This window comes from Meles meles, chromosome 9 (assembly GCF_922984935.1).
Source record: "Meles meles chromosome 9, mMelMel3.1 paternal haplotype, whole genome shotgun sequence".
NCBI lineage: Eukaryota > Metazoa > Chordata > Mammalia > Carnivora > Mustelidae > Meles > Meles meles.
Window position 1 is genome coordinate 44,739,413 of NC_060074.1, and position 19,526 is coordinate 44,758,938.

The 19,526-nt window shown below is 56.4% G+C and overlaps 1 protein-coding gene across 7 annotated transcripts in view; it reads left to right on the forward strand.

Annotated features, from left to right (window-relative positions):
• Positions 1-19,246, forward strand: part of LOC123950712 (melanophilin-like) — a 52,791-nt gene extending 33,545 nt beyond the window's left edge. For 2 of the 7 annotated variants that reach the window (XM_046019000.1, XM_046019002.1), the window contains 8 exons: positions 1,134-1,319; positions 1,603-1,758; positions 3,204-3,296; positions 3,928-3,999; positions 5,590-5,647; positions 7,697-7,797; positions 18,293-18,450; positions 19,015-19,246. In XM_046019000.1, the coding sequence (XP_045874956.1) occupies positions 1,134-1,319; positions 1,603-1,758; positions 3,204-3,296; positions 3,928-3,999; positions 5,590-5,647; positions 7,697-7,797; positions 18,293-18,450; positions 19,015-19,201 (1,011 nt within the window). In that variant the 3' untranslated portion in view covers positions 19,202-19,246. Of the gene's footprint in view, positions 1-1,133; positions 1,320-1,602; positions 1,759-3,203; positions 3,297-3,927; positions 4,000-5,589; positions 5,648-7,696; positions 7,798-9,512; positions 12,498-13,323; positions 13,947-16,554; positions 16,583-18,292; positions 18,451-19,014 lie in introns of those variants that run through there. The other 5 variants (XM_046019004.1, XM_046019006.1, XM_046019001.1 and 2 more) reach the window with 4 other exon arrangements.
• The last annotated feature ends 280 nt before the right edge of the window (positions 19,247-19,526 follow it).

The following is a 19,526-nucleotide window of genomic DNA, read 5'->3' on the forward strand; positions in this document are numbered from 1 at the left end:
GTCCTGTGCACGTGTCCCCGGAAGACAGAAGCAGTCTGTGCACACTCCCCAGCCCGGTATCGATCCCACCTCTCTACCCTAGGCAGCCAGACGGCGGCTCAGTTACCAGCAGCTCCAAGTCCTCACCGTGCCCCTCCTAGTGACAGTGACATTTCTCAGCTTCTCTATTCTTCTTCAGGCAGATTTGCTCACTCAGAGCCCTCGGTGATGTGAAGATCAAACCAATTACCTCCCCAACAAAGCAAATGCATCCTCTCGCTCAGCATTTCCCTTTGAAAACAGGGTGAGCTCCTGAGGAGATAATGACAGGAAGGACGCACCTGCTGGGCTTGGAAGAAAGGAAGGATTGATTTTCTCTGGTCTGGTCTGGGCGCTAATAGACTCTGGTGACTCAGGAGAGGAGGAAGTTTTACTTTTAGTCACTTGAGGCTGTTAGCTGGTGCCTCCTGGCCCAGAGCGACCCAAGGCTCTTGCCAGCTAATGACTTTTAGTTCCAGCAGCCTGGCATAATGAATTGGCGCCTTCCTGTGCCGACCAAGAGTGACGGTGACCACAGCTACCCTGCAGTCGTGACACATCATACCTTTCAGATGCAGCTGCCTCGCATGCTGAATTTGTCCTCCTTCTTCCGTGCTCACCCCGTTGCCTTCTCTTGTGGTACCGCTCCCGGATTTTACTTGGTGTTCTAGAACTCTCAGTGTCAAAACGGGCTTCACGCTCCCCTTCCTAGGTCCCGTTATGGATGGTGGCCTTAGCTTTCCTTCCAGTTCTTGGGAATTTGGTGCTTCTGCAGTGATGGGCCCCAGATTCCTGCTGGTGACAGTGGGCTCTGTCCGCCAGCTGCTCCCTCAGCTTGAGGGTCCCATTTAGGGTCGGAGGGAAGAACTGTCCTCCCATGGTAAAAGTGTCCCCAAAGGAAAGCTCAGTGTCTTGGTCACAAATGGTGGATCTTTGGCCTGGGTGGCGACAGGATCACAGGAGTGCCCCACCCTGCAGACCCCGGTTCACGAGGGCCAGGATTGGCCCCGGCACAGGCACTGGGAGCGAGTAATGGAGACTTGTCCCAGAGCCCTGTCTCTGAGCACAGTGCACACAGATGACCAGCTGAATGCCAGTGTGTTTGGTGGTTCCAGTGTCTCACAGGCTGCGAGCCCACAGATGCCGACAGAGAAGAGGAGACCCTCAGGAGGAAGCTGGAGGAGCTGACCAGCCACATAAGTGACCAGGGAGCCTCATCCGAGGAGGAGGGGAACAAGGAGGAAGAAACAGAACTGGACAGGAGCCCATCCATCAGGGACCTCCCGGGGGCAGGCCTGGAGGTGAGGCTGCCTGACTGGGCTCAGCAGGACCTGGGCAGAGGCAAGAGCTCTTGACTCCTGGGCAAGAGCTTGTGACTTAGCCCCTTGCCCACCCCAGGCAGCCAGCCAACCTCTGGTGGGCCCTGGGCCCCAACAAAGCTGCATGGGAGACTTAGCCCCTGACCGGCCAGCTAGTCAACCAGCCCCGAGTTCAGAGGAAAGAATGCCGTAGGATGGGCCCATCTTGGGGAGTGCCCTGCCATCTCTCCTGCGGGTCGTCACGCTCCATGCTTCCCTCTCCCAGGTGAGCGGGGCTTCGGGCCAGATGTACAGACAGGAGACCATCCCCGGGGACCCTCAGGACCTCGTGCAGCCCAGCAGGACCACAGACAAGGAGCTGCTGGAGCTGGAGGACAGAGTGGCTGTCACGGTCTCGGAGGTTCAGCAGGTGGAGAGCGAGGTAACACCAGCCCTGGGGGCAGGGGTCTCCAAGCGGAATCGTGGTGGGATTCTGGCAGCTGTGGACAGTGCACCAAAGCTCCAGAACAGGAGCTTGGGGTTTCTGTGGGGACTGCCCATACCACCACCTCTGTCTTCATCCCATTTGCCTTGGGGAGAGGCAGGAAAGGTGTTCAGCCCTACAGGAATGATGCTGACACTTACCCCTCCCTGTCCCGGGAGGAGGGGCCTTCTCCAGAAGCAGGCTCCAGTTTTAGGACAACCATGGGCCTCTGGAGCAGACTCTGACCCAAAGGTCATCCTGTGAGCCCAAGTGTGGGTCCAGGACTCAAGCGTCGGGAGCCTACAAAGGTCAAAAGACAGAGCCAGGGTCTCTCAGGGACAGCCAAGATGACTGAGCTCTGCTCTGTCCTCCCCCGGGGTCCCCCAGAGAAAAGAGGGTCTGCCCGTCGAGCTGCAAGGGGAGTCCGCACCCACGGCCCTTTCTCACTTCTGCTCATCAGCAGGTGTCCACCAGGAGTAAGGAGCGTGTCTCCAGAGCTGTGCCTGTTGGGGACAAGCCACCCTGAGGACTTTGCGTTAGTTTATTCCTTCTTGCTCAGCTAACAATGTTCAAACTCCTGAAAATGGCAAGGCCCAAAGGCCCAGCTGTTGCACTCTTAGATGGAGCCTTGCCTTCATGGAGTTTATGCTTTCGTGGAAGGAGACAGAGGCCAAGCCAATGATCAAGGATCGGTTCTTGAAGCCAGCCGTGCAGCGAAGAAGTGAGGGTGGCTTGGTGGAGCCCCCAGGTGGGCTGCTCAGCAAGGAATATTGCAAGGAGAAGGCAGCACACATGTGTGGAGGTCCTGGGGTGGACTTGAACTTGGCATGTTCAGGAAGGAGCAGTGAAATCCTGGCCCTGGGACAGAAGGAGTGAAGGGGAGAGGGTAGGAGGCAGCTACAAGAGGAGGGCAGAGTCCAGAGAGCCATTGGAGGGACCAGAACAGGGGTGATGGGGCCTTGATTCTGTTTCCAGAAATTTCCTTTGGCTACTGTGGGAGCCGGGGTTGGGGGCCCATTTAAAATGATGTCAGGAAGGCAGGCTCTGCCAGACGTCAGCCAAGCCTTTGCCCGTAGTGTAGGCCTGTCCCTTAGAGCTATGGTGACACTGTCTGCTGTCACTGCCCCTCCTGCCATCCCTGGGGGGAGCCAGATTTCCCGATGTGCCTGAAAGTGTACAGAGTCCCCCTCCTCCTGCATGGGGGTGACCCGTGAGGAACAGAAGCCCCCTCCCCGACAACCATGAAGATGCATGAAAATGGGCCCCCAGGAACCGCATCTGTTGGGACCCCATCTTAAGGGGACTGTAAGAAAGCCGGTGAACGGGAGGCTACTCTTCCTGGACTGTGACGTCAAGCTGGCGCACCAGAGTGGCGTCCGTGTGTCTGTCCTTTTTCCTGCCAGGTTTCCAACATCAAGTCCAAGATTGCCGCCTTGCAGGCTGCAGGGCTCACTGTGAAGCCTTCGGGAAAGCCCCGGAGGAAATCTAACCTGCCGGTGAGTGCAGGAAGCCCAGCGCCTGGCTTTGGGCCCAGAGCCCCTGCCAGAGCCGTCCCCGGGGCCTGAAACCAACAGGCTGACTGGCACCCTCCCTTCCTGCCCCACCAGCCTGGCTGGGTATGACTGGACCAGATTCCCTGGGGATAGCAGGGAGGGGGCTGCCCCCCACCCTCCGCAACAGGTCTGGGACCAACAACACTCATCTGCCCAGAGTTAAGCTGGGGTCGCCAGAGCTGGTCACACCGGTGGGGTAACCTGGCAGGCAAACACAGGGTGGTCCCAAGTCTGGCTGCAGGAGGTACACAGGACATTTGAACTTCAGATAAATGACGTGTCACGTTTGAGTATGAGTATATCCCCTGCAATACTTGGAACAGACTTATAAACTGTACTCGTTTCTGAATGTCAAAGCTAATGGGCTGTCCTGTGTGTTACTGGGCTGAACCTGGCAGCCCAGGCCACTGGGCTGGTGAGCTGGGGGCTGATGGGCCGTCCCTGAGCGACTGGCCCCCCCATGTTCACGGAGAAAGGCCGTGCCCCTGTCCCGCCAGTCCCCCTGGGGCGGGAGTCAAACAAGCCACCATCAGGTACTTTGATGTAAAGGTAAAGGCCTTTTCCTTGCCCCCAGATATTTCTTCCCCGACTTGCTGAGAGACTGGACCGGAATCCTAAGGATCCAAACGCAGACCCCACAGAGGAGGTACGTGTCGTTCTGAGAGGAAGAGATCGGGGCCACTCTTCTGGCAACACAACGAGCCGGGGGCTGACACGTGTCAGTGGGGCTGACACGGACACATCGTGCAGCTCGGCCTGTCCCGCAGGGCGGCTTCCCCAGAGGCACACATGGGGACAGGCTTGGTGTCGGAGCGTTGGTTGGGGAAATCTGGGAAATCCCAGATGGGTAGCGGGAAGGTGGGACAGACGGGAGGAGGCCAGCAAGCCTCCCATCTAGGCAGACCCCACGCAAGGTATCTGTGGCTCCCAGTGATGCCCTGGGCATTGCCTGTGTGGGGCAAGGAGGCCGCATGGACCCCCCACCCAACGCCATCAGTCATGGACGAGGTCCATTCTGGGCTCTTTTCCCTGGCCCCATGCGGGCTGGTGGGCTCCAGCAGCCTGGGGACAGGCCCCACCAGGGGGATGTGGGGGCCAGCTGTGGAAGCATCAGGAGCCAGCGTGTATGCGGTGTTATGGGGCCCGGAGTGTGGGAGATGGTGGCCCCACTCACAGCGTGCAGGGGATCTCCAAGGTGTAGGCCATGTGGTTGGGGTGCGGTTGGAGGCGCCCTCCCCAGTGCCCGCGAAAGAGTGGCGTCTGTTCCCAGTCCTGCCTGCTGCCTGATGTCCCCTTGGAGCCACAGTGAACATGCAGTCACTTCTATGTCTCATGACAATGACAGTGGTAGCTCTTCATAGGTAAAAACAGTGCTTTTCCGAAGGCTCCTTCCATCTGAGGTTGATAAACCTGGTGAAGAAGCATTGGGGTTAACCCTGTTGTCCCACTGAGCAGACCAAAGCTCAGGGAAGTTGACGTCCTTGACTGAGATCACGCAGACCATAAATGACAAGATAAATAAATGATGGAGGGGTCTCAGCCCGGGCCCCCTGGCCCTCACTTCCCACCCTCTTCTGGAGGCCATGGGGCTTCCTGATGGGCTCAGGGAAGCCCAGCCCTGGAGGCCTCTCCAGCAGGCTTCCAGGTGCAGCCTCCACACAAGCCAGGCAGAGTACCAGGCCAGACGTGGGAAGATTTCCAGGGGAGGGAGACCACCTGCTCATGCCCAGCAAGGCAGAACAGGAAGAGGACAATCCCATCGCAGAGAGGCAGTCAGCGGGAGTGAGGGTGACAGGAAGGCATGGGGACCAGCAGCCATGGGATTTGGGGACATGTGAGGAGCAGGTAGTCTCCCACTAACCACAGGAAGGGGCTACTGCCCCATTTTCCAGATGAGTTCAGAGAGGACACGCAGTCGTCCACATCATCGGGGTGGGTGGGTGGGTGGTGTCTGGACTTGAACCCAGATCCATGGGACTGAAATGTGTGCTCCCCCTGCCCTCCCGCCCACCGCTGGCAAACGTACGCGTCTCTTTTATGCTCTGATACTTGGTGTTTCATTTATTGATACCGTGTATTTTAATATTGATAAAAGTTCCAATATTGCCAAAGAACAGAAGGCAGTGGACCGAATTCACTAGAATCTGGAAGAATCGTGGGAAGTCCCAAGTTAGCTCCCCGTGTTGCTAAGAATGACAGCAATTCATGACGCCCAGAGACATCTTATTTCTTCTAGGTGACAACGGCGCCCTATCTTCTCAGAAAGAAGTTCAGTAATTCCCCAAAAAGCCAAGGTAAGAGTTAGCGGCTTCACTCATCCCCGCAGGCTGGGAGATGAGCTGGAGGTTGTCGGAGTGGCCAGTCAGGGTTCTGCGTTTCTGTGTCATCCCCACGACATAGCATCTCCTGCCCTGGAGCCTGAGGGGCCCTCCCGGAGCCACCACGGCCACCAGCAGGAAGCATTGCGGTGGCTGGGTGTTCTGGAATTCTCTGCACTGAGCACACAGAGGGGGTGACGCTGGTGTTCTCCATGTTTTGTGTCGTAAATGACTCTCTGGCTTGAGCAGCTCCCGACCCTCTCAGGCAAAGCACAGAACATGACTTAGCTTCCCTTGATGTCTCAGTAGTGACAAGGACATCAGCTTCGCTCGGGGTGAACGGGAGGGAAGGCACGGTTGCCTTATCCGTGGTGCTCAGCCGGGCTGCCGGGGAATCGTGTGCTGGTGGGTTGCTCCCCTTGCGTGGGTTGCTCCCCTTGCAGCCCGACCACGGGTCACCAGAGGGAAGCAGCCTCCTTCCCAGGTCAGGGTCCAGTCCCCCGCTGCTCTGCCAGGCCTCTGAGCCACCATGCCGTCTCCTCTTGTCCCTACATCTGAGCTCTGCCCACAGCCACGGTCCCAGCATGCAGCTCTCTCTGTGTTCCTCTTCTGCTCCTAAACAATCGTTGGCTCCCACCTTCCGATAGAATGAGTGGGATTTCTTAGCACAGCCTCCAGACTCTCACCTTCCAGCCCACACAGGAGCCCTGGGTGAACAAGACACGCTCACAGGCACATGTGGGCATCGATCGCTCTGTGCACACACACACCGCTGTACCTTTGCCTGGGCTGAGCCTTCTGCCCAGAGCCCGCCTCACTCCCTTTCCTACCCACCTCTGCCTTCCGAGGCCAAGCGCATTGTCTCCCCCCAGGAGTTTCTCCACCATCTCCAGAATATTCTCCACCACCTCCTCAAAGCAGGTCTCTGCACATCCCTGTTTGTGCCCAGCTCTCCTCCGTGCAGCTCCCTCTTTGCTCCTCTTTGCACCCCAGAGCTCCCTGTACTCCGGCAGGTCAGGCCGGAGACAGGGCAGGTCCCGAGACCCTCTGAGGTGAAGCCCCACTCAGGGCCATGAGGCCACCTGCCGAGGGGCCGGGAAGAGGCTCCTGGAGCACATGCACCAGTGCGGGGGGAGATTTCCAGCAAGTGCCACAGCTTCCACCCAAGGGAGGGCTCCCAGTTCCAGCAGGAGGAGCCCGGGTGAGCACCTGGTGTCAGTCAGAGGCCGCTCACCTGGTCCCAGTTCCCCTGGAGCTGGCAGGGGCTGAACAGCCCGGCTGTGACTGCAGGTCCCCACACGCTGCTCCTGCCACCACAGCCAGTCTCGGCGGAGCGGCTCTCAGCCGTGGGCCAGACATCCGTCCCCACATCGGAAGGATTCACTGCCCCATGGCTGGGATTTCTGGGTGAGCAGCTCCCTCCATAGAGTTTGGTCTGGGAGCAGGAACATGTAGCAAGTCTCGGCAACACATTCTCCACCCAAAATGGAACCCCGAACTCGTTTGCCAGCCCCCCTGTGCAAACACGACCTCAGCCCTCCTTTGTGGCCTCTGCCAGTTTCCATGGTGTAAACCTGTCCACCGCGGCTGAGGTCAGGCTGCCTAGACGTCATGGAACATGGGGCTGGGCAGAGGAGATGCAGCCCAGCACCCCCTGCACCCCCGCCCCAAGGAGCAGGTGCGTGTCAGGCGGCCCCCCGACACCTGCCGGAGGAGGAAGTCTGCTGGTTGCCCGGGCCCAGGGTTTGCTCACCTGTGGCCGTGAGCACAAACAGCTGACTAGGATGGGAGACCAAATGCCCTGCTACATGACCGAAGCCCTGGGGGGGGCGCCCTCTGTTCTGAGGGGCACATTCCCCCCAAGGCCCATGGCACATCACAGAACCGAAGGAATACCATGACGTTCTGTGTTTCACTCAAGGGAGCATTTCTGCCGCTGCCGTGAGATAGGGTTTTACCGCTCGCTCCAAGGCAAGGGAGAAAGAATAGCCCTAAACTGTGTGTTTTCTCCTGCGCTCCCTGAAGGTAAAGACGAGGCCTCCTTTCATCGGCAGTCGGCGTACCGCGGGTCCCTGACACAGAGAAACCCCAACAGCAGGAAGGGGGTGGCCAACCACAGCTTCGCGGTAAGCCCGTCTCCTCCCTCCTGAGGCATCTTGAAAGCCCCGGGGCCCCTTCTCCAGTGTCCGTGCTGGTGTCAGGACTCCAGAGCAGAGAAAATGGGAGAAACTAACAGAGTGAAATCAACCAAAGATTTAAAGAAAAATTGAAAACGTTTCTTCAAGATACCAGAATATACCAATGATAGGGGTCTCCACTTACCCTGGGCTGGGTCTTGGCTTGGGGAAGGGGACCATCCGTGACAGAGAGAGGACACTCAGGGGAGGGGACCACCCACAAGACAGTGAGGACACTCAAGGGAGGGGACTGTCCATGAGAGAGAGGACACAGGGGAGGGGACAGCACCCGAGACAGTGAGGACACTCTCCTCAGCCCCAGCAGCTCACCCGTGCTGTAAAGCTCATTCAGCAAACCACGTGTGCAGATGTTGGGGTCAAGGCTGTCCCCAGGGGCCATGGGAGAGCGTGTTCTGCAGAACACCTGGGCTGGCGGCCCCTCGCAAGAACCCGGGAAGGCACCCTCTCCCCTGCGTGGACACTGCCTGTCCAACAGTGCCTCACACATGTGGCTCTGTGACAGCTCAGAAGAGGTCATCCCCGGGGACCTCGAGGTCATCCCCACGTCCTGTGAATGGGCTTGATGACTTGGGGCCGGTGGCTGCAGTCAAGGCCCAAGTGCCCCGTGTCCCCAGTGGCTGTCCACTCCCACAGGCACTGTATTCGCTCCACAAACTCCATTTTTAAAAGAGTTTCCAAGCATCTCACACTAGGGACGCACAAAGGCGGGGAAAGGCTGTTCTTAACTGGGTGAGCTTGTGCCGACTGACAGGGAGGGGTGGCTCGTCGTCTTTAGGTCACCCCAACAAGGGGACGAGGACATGTGTAGGGGTTGCTGGGGAAGAATAGAGGTGCCCACGGGCCTGACAGGGCTGGTGACCATTAGTAAGAAACTGGCCAACAGGGACTTGAAAGTCTAAATGCTTTCAAGTTCGAAGACACCTCCCTGGGTTTCAGAGCCTTAAATTTTCAGATACTTTCTATCTATACGCCCCCTCTGATAAGGGGCAGTGCAGAAGCCTCATGGGGACTGACCAGCACCTTCTGACCAACGTGTATATGTGTCTGTGTTGCTATGTGCATTCATGTGTATGTGTGTGTGCACAAGTGTACATCTGTGTTTGTGTGCCCCTGTGTCTGTGCATGTGTGCACCCTCGTATGTGTACACACTCATATATCTGTGTACAGGCCCACTTGTGCCTGCGTGTGTGGACACACTCCTGTCTGTGTGTGCATGTCCACATATGTCTCTCTGTGTGTGTGCGCTCCTGTGTGTGCACCCTCGTATGTCTGTGTGTGTGCCCATGTGTCTGTGCATGTGCGCACCCTTGTATGTCTGTGCTACTGTGTCCACTCCTGTGCGTGCACACGTGTACATCTGTGTGTGCATGCCCATGTGTCTGGGCATGTGCACACACTCATATGTTTGTGTTGCTGTGTGCACTCCTGTGTGTGCATACGTGTACATCTGTGTGTGTGCACACTTTCATGTCTGTGTGTGCATGCCCGCATGCGTCTGTGTGTACACACTTGGGTGTCTGTATGTGCATGCCCATGTGTGTCTCCATGCATGTGTACATGCCTGTGTGTGCATGCCCACATGTATGTCTGTGTGCACACCCCTCTGTGCACAACTATGTGCGTGTGTATTTGTGCTCCACAGAAACCTGTGATGACCCACCAGCCCTGAAGGGGGAGGTTTGTTGGAACAGGACGGAGCAACCCAGGGGCCCTGCCCTCACTTCCCCTTTGCCTCTCCGTCCCGTCCCTCCGTCTGCCCCCTGCTCCATAGAGCACATGGTCCAGGAGAGACAGGACATAACACCGTCCACAAGGGAACTCCACCTGCAAGGGGACAACATTCCCAGACCCTCGGCTCCTCACTGACGTTCACGGACAACCTCTGCCCCCACCCTTGCCGGCCTGCTCTGATCCGTGAGAAACATCTAAGCTGACATGTTTTTCCTTTAGGATAGTGTTAAAATTTTTGAAGGACACCAGAAGAATGTTCTCGTGTGATCTTTTAGCCCTTTCCTTTCTGGCTCCGTGCCTCACCCTCTGTGTGTTCCCCACACAGTGTCAGAGCGCAAGCAGGCGCTCTGCGTGTTTCTGTGTGCATGTGTGTGTGCACGCATGCCAGGAAATCGGGTATCAAGATGAATGACTGAACTCATGGCCAGCTGGCCTCACCCCTCACAGCTATTCTGTGGGTCCCCTGTGGTTCACAGACCAGGAGAAATTCCGCTGTGGTCAAGGGCAGCATGAGCACAGGGCAGCAGGTGGGCCTCTGACCTATGTCCAGGGCAGACGCAGAGGACCTGTGGGAGAGGCAGATGCTGGAGCCCTGGGCAGGTGGGCGAGAGGGTTGGGGGCTGGCCCGGGGCTGCCACTGATGCGGTGACGTCCAGCAGGACAGAGGGTCAGGGATGCCTGCCGCCACCTCCAGCCACCTGCCATCCATACTGTGCTGAGCTCAACGTCCTCCTCCATTTGGGACAGTCTGGCATTCACTGTCACTTCTGGGTGTCTATGTGGCTTCTCCAGTTTTCAGAGGAGCCCGCTGCGACCCTTGGGGCTGCCTTGGAGCAGTAACTGTAATTGGAAACACCTCCCCCTCCCCCACAACTGAGCAGCGGTACATGCTTCACAAGGACTCATGTGTTTAATCCTGGGATTAAATTCAGGCCCATTTTGTAGAGGAGGACACAGCCCTGAGTGTGAGTCTCCTCTCCTGCAGCGAGAAGCCACCATGTGATCCTCTGTTACTTTCTAATGTGACTTTGGGCCATCTTTGACGTTTCTCTCTTAAACTGCCTGGTGTTTGTGTTCAAATGAAATGGGAACCGGAAGCAAATGGAGAAGTGGTGCCTGGAGCCTTAGCTAGCGAGACCATCTTCTGCCTGACGCTGGACAGGGCCCCACCCCACCGCCACGCAGACCCCGGACCGCAAGCTTGGCACGTTCACTGAGCCCAAAACACAGCTGCCGCTGATGAGACGCCGTCCTTGGGCTGGCCCACGGGGTTCAGGAATCAGCTTCTGGGTTGATCCGAACGACCAGGCTACAGATCGTGCTGGACCTGCAGAAAAGACGGATCTGATGTCCCTTCCCGGGATGGAAACTGATGAAATGCGTAGCTCCTGACTCACTGCTCAATGATGGAAAGGTTCCTACAAACGAAAGGGGATCTGTTTCTTTTTGGCACACCTCTCCTTACTCCCAAAGTAAACTAAAGTCACTGTGAGTTCACAGGAGTCAGAGAGACAGCCCGCTGGCCCTGGTGTGTCCCTGAGTGTTGATGGAATAGGGACAGTGGGTCCCCCGTCCTACTTGCCTGTACCCCAGCCCCTCATTAGCCATGTTCCTCCACTGCTAATTTGAGTGCTGAGAACTTCAAACTCAAACGTACAGTCACCCCACAGCTGTGGCTTCTCAGGAAAGAGCCAGCTCCAGAAAGAAGGGCTTTACTCCCTCCTGCTGCCCAGATTCCCCTGAAGTTGCCCCTAGTGAAGTCCACCCAGAGAGAAATTCACTCAGAATCCCAAGGCAAGGGTCATACTGGGGAAAGGAGCATTTGACTACATCCCTGCAAACACAGCAGTCTGTGATGGTCAACTTTATGTACCAGCTTGGCTAGGTCATGATGCCCTGATGTTTGACCAAACACCAGTGTAGATGTTGCTGTGACAGTATTTTTTAGGTGTGATTAACATTTACAGTTAGCGGCCTTTCAGTAAAGGAGATTCTCCTCTGTAGTGTGGGTGGGCCTCGTCTAATCAGGTGAAAAACTTTTTCACCTTTCAGTGAGAAAGTTCTCCCAAGAGGGAATTCTGCCCAATGACTGCCTTTCAACTCCAACTGCAACATTATCTCTTCCCTGGGTCCCCAGCCTGTCATCCTGCCTTGTAGATTTCAGACTTGCCAGCCCCACAATCGCATGAACCAGTTTCTTACATTTCTATACAGACACACACACACACATATACACACACACGTATACACACACACACTATTGGTGCCAGTTCTCTGGAGAAAACTGACTCATGCACAGTTCCCACATAAGAGCTGTCTAATATTTTCCATGCTGGAAACTCAGAAACCCTTTGGGTGGGAGTCATGTATAAACATTGGAGAACACCATTTCCGTTGATCACAATATGATGCCAAGTTCCCAGAGCCACTGCCTCTTGGGGCAAGAAGATGCTCCCACCACTGCTCATCTCTCACTAAAACTTGATCTCAGCTCTCAGGGACTTTGATTCCCACATGACACATTCTCGGGGACTTTGCTTCCCATATGACACATACTTGGGAAATAGCTTTCTGACTTAAAGACGAGTCCTTTAAAAAATTCTCAAGAATTTGGATTTGCAATGGGCAGAAGATATGAACAGACATTTTTCCAAAGAAGACATACACATGGCCGACAGACACATGAAAAAAATGCTTAACATCACTGGGCATCAGGGAAATACAAATCAAAATCTCAATGAGATAGCACCTAATACCAGCCAGGATGGCTAAAATTGAGAAGTCAGGAAAAAATATATGGTGGCGAGGATGCAGAGAAAAGGGAACCCTTTTATAATATTGGTGGGAATGCAAGCTGGTGCCGCCACTCTGCCAAACAGCGTGGAGGTTCCTCAAAAAGTTGAAAAGAGAGCTACCCTATGACCCAGCAATTGCACTACTGGGTATTTACCCTAAAGATACAAATGTAGTGATCTGAAGGGGCACGTGCACCTGAATGTTATAGCAGCAATGCCCACAAGAACCAAACTATGGAAAGAACCTAGATGTCCATCAATGAATGAATAGATAAAGAAGATATGGAGTGTGTGTGTGTGTGTGTGTGTGTGTGTGTGTGTGTGTGTAATGGAATATTACTCAGCCATCAAAAAGAATGAAATCTTACCATTTGCAATGACGTGGCTGGAACTAGAGGGTATTATGTTGAGTGAAATAAGTCAGTCAGAGAAAGGCAATTATCATATGGTTTCATTCATATGTGGAATTTAAGAAACAAAACACAGGAACATAGGAGAAGGGAAGAAAAAATAAAATAAGATGAAATAAGAGAGGAGACAAACCATAAGAGACTCTTAGCTCTTGAGAACAAACCGAGGGTTGCTGAAGGGGAGGCGGGTGGCGGGGATGGGGTCACTGGGGGATGGGCATTCAGGGGCGCACATGATGGAAAGAGCACTGGGTGTTATCTGCACCTGATGAATCCCTGACATCTACCTCTGAAACTAGTAATACACTATATGTGAATTAAATTGATTTTAAATTAAAATTTTTTCAAAAAAAGAGTTTGGATTTTCAGAAGCCTTCTATGTCAGAAGCAGCTTGGTCACTGATGGAAAACCACCCCCCCCCCCCCCAGCCGCTACAGCCACCCTGCTGCTCGGACTCTGGTGACTCCCTGTCCCCAAGGCCATCTCTTTCCCATCGGACTGTGCATGTCTTTCTAGGCCTCCAGAAGGACTCCATGTTTAAGACACACAGGCCAAAGCCACAGGACTAGCTGCTTCCAGAAATAAGCACCAGGAAGAAGTATTTCGTCAGTCACTCTTGACACTTAAGGAGCACCACTGCTGTCTCCGGGAGCTGCGTCACACAGTGCCACAAGCTGGGTGGCTAAGGACAGCTGAGGTGGACTCTTTCCCGGCTTGGAGGCTGGAAGTCCAAGTTCAAGATGCTCACAGTGCTGGTTCCTTCCGGAAGCTCCAAGGGAGGAGCCATGTCACCCTCCGCCCCAGCTCCTAGTGGCTGTTGCCACCTGGGCTTGTGACCATGTCACTCCTGTCTCTAACTCTAACCTCACGGCACCTTCCCCAGGTGTGTCTCTACGTGTCTGTCCTCTTCTTAGAAGGACTCCAGTGACCGCTTACTCCAGCATGATGTCGTCTTAATTTGATTACATCTGCAAAGACCCTATCTCCAAATATGGTCGCATCCTGAGGTCCCTGGTGGACATGAATTTTGGAGATACACTGTTTGACCCGTTGCACCATTACGGTCCCAAAACCAGGCCCCAAAACAGCCACCCATCATCACGTTTCCTGCTGCGTGTGCCCAGACACCCACCTTGTTCGAGGTAAAAGTTCAAATATCTCAAAAGCAGCCAGTTTGCTCCAAAAAGTGGGGTCCCTGATGCCAAAACAATGAACACTGTTATGCTGTAAATAAACAAATAAAAAAAATTTTAAAAAAATGGGGTCCCCTTAATCATGCCAACATGGAGAGCGAGGAGGGGTGAGCCCCTCAGGAGGATCTCTTCAATGTGGGGCTCCTTTCATTGCAAGGAGCAGAACCCACTCAAACCGGCCAAAGTGAGAGAGAGAGAGTGAGTGAGACTCTTGGCTCTTTTCTGCAGGACAGTGGGGACCCAAGACCCAGCCTCAGGAAGGGCAGGGCTGGGGGAGGCTCCAGGGCAACCATGTCCTCGTGGACTCTCTGAGGTGGCCTTCATGACCATGAACTCCCAGCGGCCTCTGCAGTCCCAGTCCTGACTATCCCCTGTGGTGGTCATAGTTCATAGCTGCAGACCCAAAGAGACAGCGTGCACAGGGCTGTGAGCCTTCTAGGTGCTGGCCAACCTTGGGTGGGGCTGCCGGATGGAGAGCAGAAGCCCCCCCACTCAACCAGCAGCAGAACATTGATCCCACACATGGGTCGCCACGGCCTCCCGCATTTGGGCTTTGGAAACCAGACCATGGTCTCTCCACCAGGGTCTGAGGGCCCCCCTCTATAGTTAACCAGGCGCCACACCTGCAATGAGTCATCTGCCTGCTGGAAATACAGGGGGCAGCCGACCGCGGCCCAGAGGCCCAGTCCAGCCCACAGCCCAGTTTTGTTAGAGTCCCTACAGGAGCCCAGCTGCCCACGGTCATGGCCGGGTCACCTGTGGCCGCAGCAGAGACACCGGCCCACAGAGCTGTTAAGATCTGCCAACCCCTGACAGAACAGAGTGCCCAGGTGGGCGAGGGCCAGGACCATGGAGGGCTTTGAACTCTGTGTGCAGGGCAGTTCAAGGACAGAGGGCAGATGGGAATGAGGCCGCAATGCCTGTGCTGCCTCCTAACCCCGCTGCTAGCTGTCACCTGCTGGAGGACCCCACGGTGGCAAGGTGCCACTGCCGCACTGGGACAAAGCCACTTAGCTGAAAGGGGAGGATTCACTGTCCGACACACTCACAAGCACGTGCATGCACACACATACGCTTGACCATGTGTGTTTAAGTACAAGCATGTGCACGCATGCATGCGCATACATGGACATACACACGTGCACACACGCATGTGCACGTACGTGTGTACACATGGTCAAACACACGTGCTCCCGCGGCTCCTCTCCTGCACTGGGGGCCCTGGGACTGCGGACACATCTGTGGAGATCGCCAGACGGCCCCCCCAGACGGGACCACACTCCAGGAGAGGTGGTCCTGTGTCACCATCACTACTCTTCTCCACGAGCACCGGCAGCTTTTGACCACGGATGACGCAGAAATTCTGGCAGAATCCAGCCTCAGTGTCCTTACCCTGCAGCCCAGGCCAGAAGACCCTGCCCACCCCCCACCCCCATGCTCCTTCCGCTGCCCTGCCCCTGCTGTGTCCCCGGACTCCCGATCGCCAGGGAGCCACAGAACCTTCACTGCCGGGAATGGCAGCTGCGGGGCGAGAGAGAAGCGCGTGGGACGGACACCCTGAGGGTTATGTGCACCCTGAAGCTTTCGCTAGAAGTCTGACAAAGGCATGAAGTGCGGGGCTGTCCCCCCACGCTCACCCAAGGGGAGCCACCAGGAGACCTCTTCCCCAGGAGGGGCTCCTGGCCACTCCTGCCACAGTGTGCACGACCTTCACGTCCTCTGTAATCATTCCAACACGAAGTTAGTCCCAGTTAGATGGCAGAGTATCATGCAGCTGTTTTAAAGCTATTCTCTTAGCAACTCGAGGGCCTGTTGAAGGGAAGCAGTGAGCTTCAAAATGCAGACATCCAGGGAATGTACCCTGACAACAGGCGGGGAGACAACCCCCTAGAAGGAGACACATCACGGGTGCTGAAGGACTGACTGCCTCCAGGGGACTGGTGCTTGTTTCCCCTCATTTTCGACATGTGCTAAATTCTTCCCAAATGTATATAAATTGCTTTTATAATAAAAAACAGATTTGTTTATTATTGTACAATAAAAATTCATGTACTTGTTTTAGAACAGTAACGAACTTGCTAGTTCCACACCTCAGTCGTGAAAACTATGGAAGGCCTAGGAGAGAGCATCTTGGGCATCGCGGAAACAGAACGAGGGTGGTCTGCGTGTCACCCGGCAGGGACAGAGGGCAGGTGCCAGGCGGCGACGGGCTAGGCTGGGGGACTGGAGCCACCATGCTGCGTTCAGAGCGGGCCCTACGGGCGCCGGGGAATCTGCCATCAGCCCAGGGGCCAGCGTGAAGAAGGAAGGCTAATGTGTTTTAAAACCACTCGACCCAAATGCAATTATATAACAGGAAGGGACAAATCACATAGCTGATGAGTTTTTTTAAAAAAAATAGAAGACAGAAAAGAAAAAGCGCAGACTCTGTCCTGATGCCGCCCTGGGAGGGAGGGGGAGGTGTGGGGGGCACCTGGGGGGTGGGCTGCTTCCTCTTCGGGTTATAAAAGGGGGTGCGCTGGCTCTGTCTGGGTCACCACCAAGCCGCAGCTCGCTTGCCGCCACCCTCGTGGGGACCTGTGGTGAGTAGCTCTCGCGCTGTTTCTCTGGGCTCCTTCCTACTCACTGTCCTCCCTGGCGGGGCTGGGGGTGTGCTCCCTGAGTCAGGGGGTGGTGTGTCTGTGGGCCACCAGATTGCCCAAAGGCCCCCACAAAGTGTGGTCCGTGGTGGAGACAAAAGGCAAATTGTCCTATGCAGCTCCTCTGGAAATGCAGACTGGGAAGCCCAAAGGATCAGCAGCAAAAAATCTCTAGCCGGCAGAGAAGTGGGTCCTTGGGGACCGGGAGATGGGCACTGCCAACCCCTCCAACGCCAATCACCTGGCGTGGGTCCTGCCCAGAGGGACAAGAAACAGCCCAGCCAGTCTGGTCTGTTCCTCCGCTTCCTGGTGGCACCGCTAGTTCCTCCAGGCTGGGGACCCCCACCCTGCCTAGCGTGTGACACCCCAACGGGCCTCTAAAATGGAGAGAGGTGGGCATTTTAAATAGCTCAGACCACAAGCACTCTCCATGGGGCTCAGACATGCTGGAAAGTCAAGGTCAGCAGGGGGGAGTCCTCCCTGAAGCAAAGGGGGCTCCCAGGTGTCTTTCAAGTGCCAAGGATGTGGGCGCCTGCGGGCAGGGCAACAGGTCAGCCTGACGGATGCCCCTCAGGTAGATCAATGCCTCCACTCCAGCAGGGTGAACAAGGACTTTCTGGATGCCTCTGGTACCCACAGCCCTCTGGTGCTGCCATGCCCCACGCGTGGTGGGGGTCTTGCTGCATGAGAGCAGGTCCCACCTGCTGGAGACACAGCAGGTGGCATCTGGGATCATGATGAGGCTGAATGCACTTGCTAAGGACAGAGGATAGATTCCCCTGCATGTCCTGGCTGCTGCCTGCCCTCTGGGGGGTGTCCAGAGGTCCTGGGCTGAGCGAGGGAAAGAAGCCTGCACCGGGGTCCCAGTCCACGAGGGGCAGAGGCACGACACACTCCACCTCTGGCCGTGTCTGGGGTAGGCAAGTTGCCCCCACACCTCTGCAGTGACCCTGAGCTCCTTGGGACCAGCCCTCCACAGCCTACTCACCTCTGCCCTCTCTGCCTCGGTGCATGCCATGCACAGCGGTATGGAGACCTCCCATCCCTTCAGTTCCCTAACACAGAGAGACAGAAAGACCAAGGCAGGTCTAAGACAGCCCATCACTCTGCACCCACCCTTATACGGCTCCCGAATCCTTCCCACAACAGAGGGTCGATGCAAACCTGTCTAAGCCTGTCAGAGGCTGACACATACATGATGGCCTCAGGTAACTCTCTCTGGACAGAGGAGACAAGGAGGTCCCAGGGAGGGTGATGGATTTCGCAAAGAGTTGGGTTTGTCTGCTAGGTATGTGCCCAGGACCACTCCAGCACAGATCTGAGTGTGCAATGCAGTGTTGCCCCACACACGTGCACTCACATGTGCACACACTCCCATGCACACTGGCATACATGCACACACACCCATGCACACCGGTCCATGTGCACTCACTTGTGCACACACTCCTATGCACACCAACACATGCACTCCTAACACCTCGTGTGTGCACACACACTCACATGTGCACACTCATGCACAGTTGAATGCAGTGCACTCACGTGTGTACACAGTTGTGCATACAGACACACACAATGCTCACATTATCTAGGGCAGCCGCCTTGGTAAGCACACACCTGCACATGTGTGTAACATCTCTGGCCCTTCCGCCCCAGGTTGTGCCCTCCTGTGTTGGATCCCACCTCCAGCGGGGCCTGAGTGAGGAGCACGGGGATGAAGGCTTTGCAGACCTGGCTGCTGTGCCTGCTGCTGCTGTGCCTGGCCCTGAAGGGGGCTGTCGGCCAAGCCCACCAGCATTCCATGGAGATCCGCAGTGAGTGCTCAGGCCACCCAGAGTCAGCTTCCCTCACCTGCCACCACCGCTCCCCAGACAAGGGACCGTGGCCGGGGTCTGGCCACCTCCTAACCAGGGGTCCCGGCATCGCTAGGTGCCTCAGCTCTGGAAGGGGTGTGGCCTGCTGTTCACCAGGCTTTTCCACAGAGAGGCCCTGTCACCGGCTCTCCGGCACCCCTGCCCTTGCACAGCACACAGTGGAGGGGGTCACTTCCTGCCTGCGAGGGGGGTCTGGGCCAGAGTTGGCCTTTTCTAACCCTGACCCAAGTACCTGGGTGGGGGGGTAGGGGGTGCTGGTGAGTTTGAATTCCCATTTCCCGAAGCTCCCCACAAACCAGCACTGGCCTTGTCACACCCTCTGGGTGTCCCTGCTGCACAGGTGGTCCCAGCATGGCCTGGGCAGGTGGACAGCCGTGAGCTGGGGACCCTGGGGGAGCACTGCGTGTGCGCACTGGGCCCTGCCACCCACGGGAGTGCACGGCACACGCATGCCGGGGACACACCACCCACACCCACGTGCGGCCCTCGCCCTTTCCTTCCCAGCCCCGGACATCGATCCCGCCTGGTACACGGGCCGCAGAATCAGGCCCGTGGGACGCTTCGGCCGGAGGAGAGCGGCCCTGAGGGACATGGCGAAGCCCAGCCTCAGGGGACAGCCTGCTTGCTTCCCCCTGCAAGGAGGTGCCAAGCCCGCCCGGGATGGGTGACGGCCCAGCCCACAGAGGAATAATTGTGGAGCCGTCCCCCGGCATCCCCTGCTCCACAGGCTACTTCCCCTCCAGTCCTAATAAAAGCGCTGGCCTTGCTTAGACATGTCTTTGTGGTGATCACATGGGAGCTGTTTGTCCTCATGGCATGTTTGCTTGAAAGGACACTCAGGGCCCAGCAGCCCAGAGGCGCCATGACTTGCCCGAAGGCACCCCACACTGAGTAGGGGAGCTGGGGCCTTCTGGGGTCACCTGCAACCTATTGCATGTGTGCCCTCCACCTGGGCCGCTCTGAGTGGCTGCCCAGGCTGTGCACTGCACCACCCCATGCAGGAGAGGCCCTGGGGA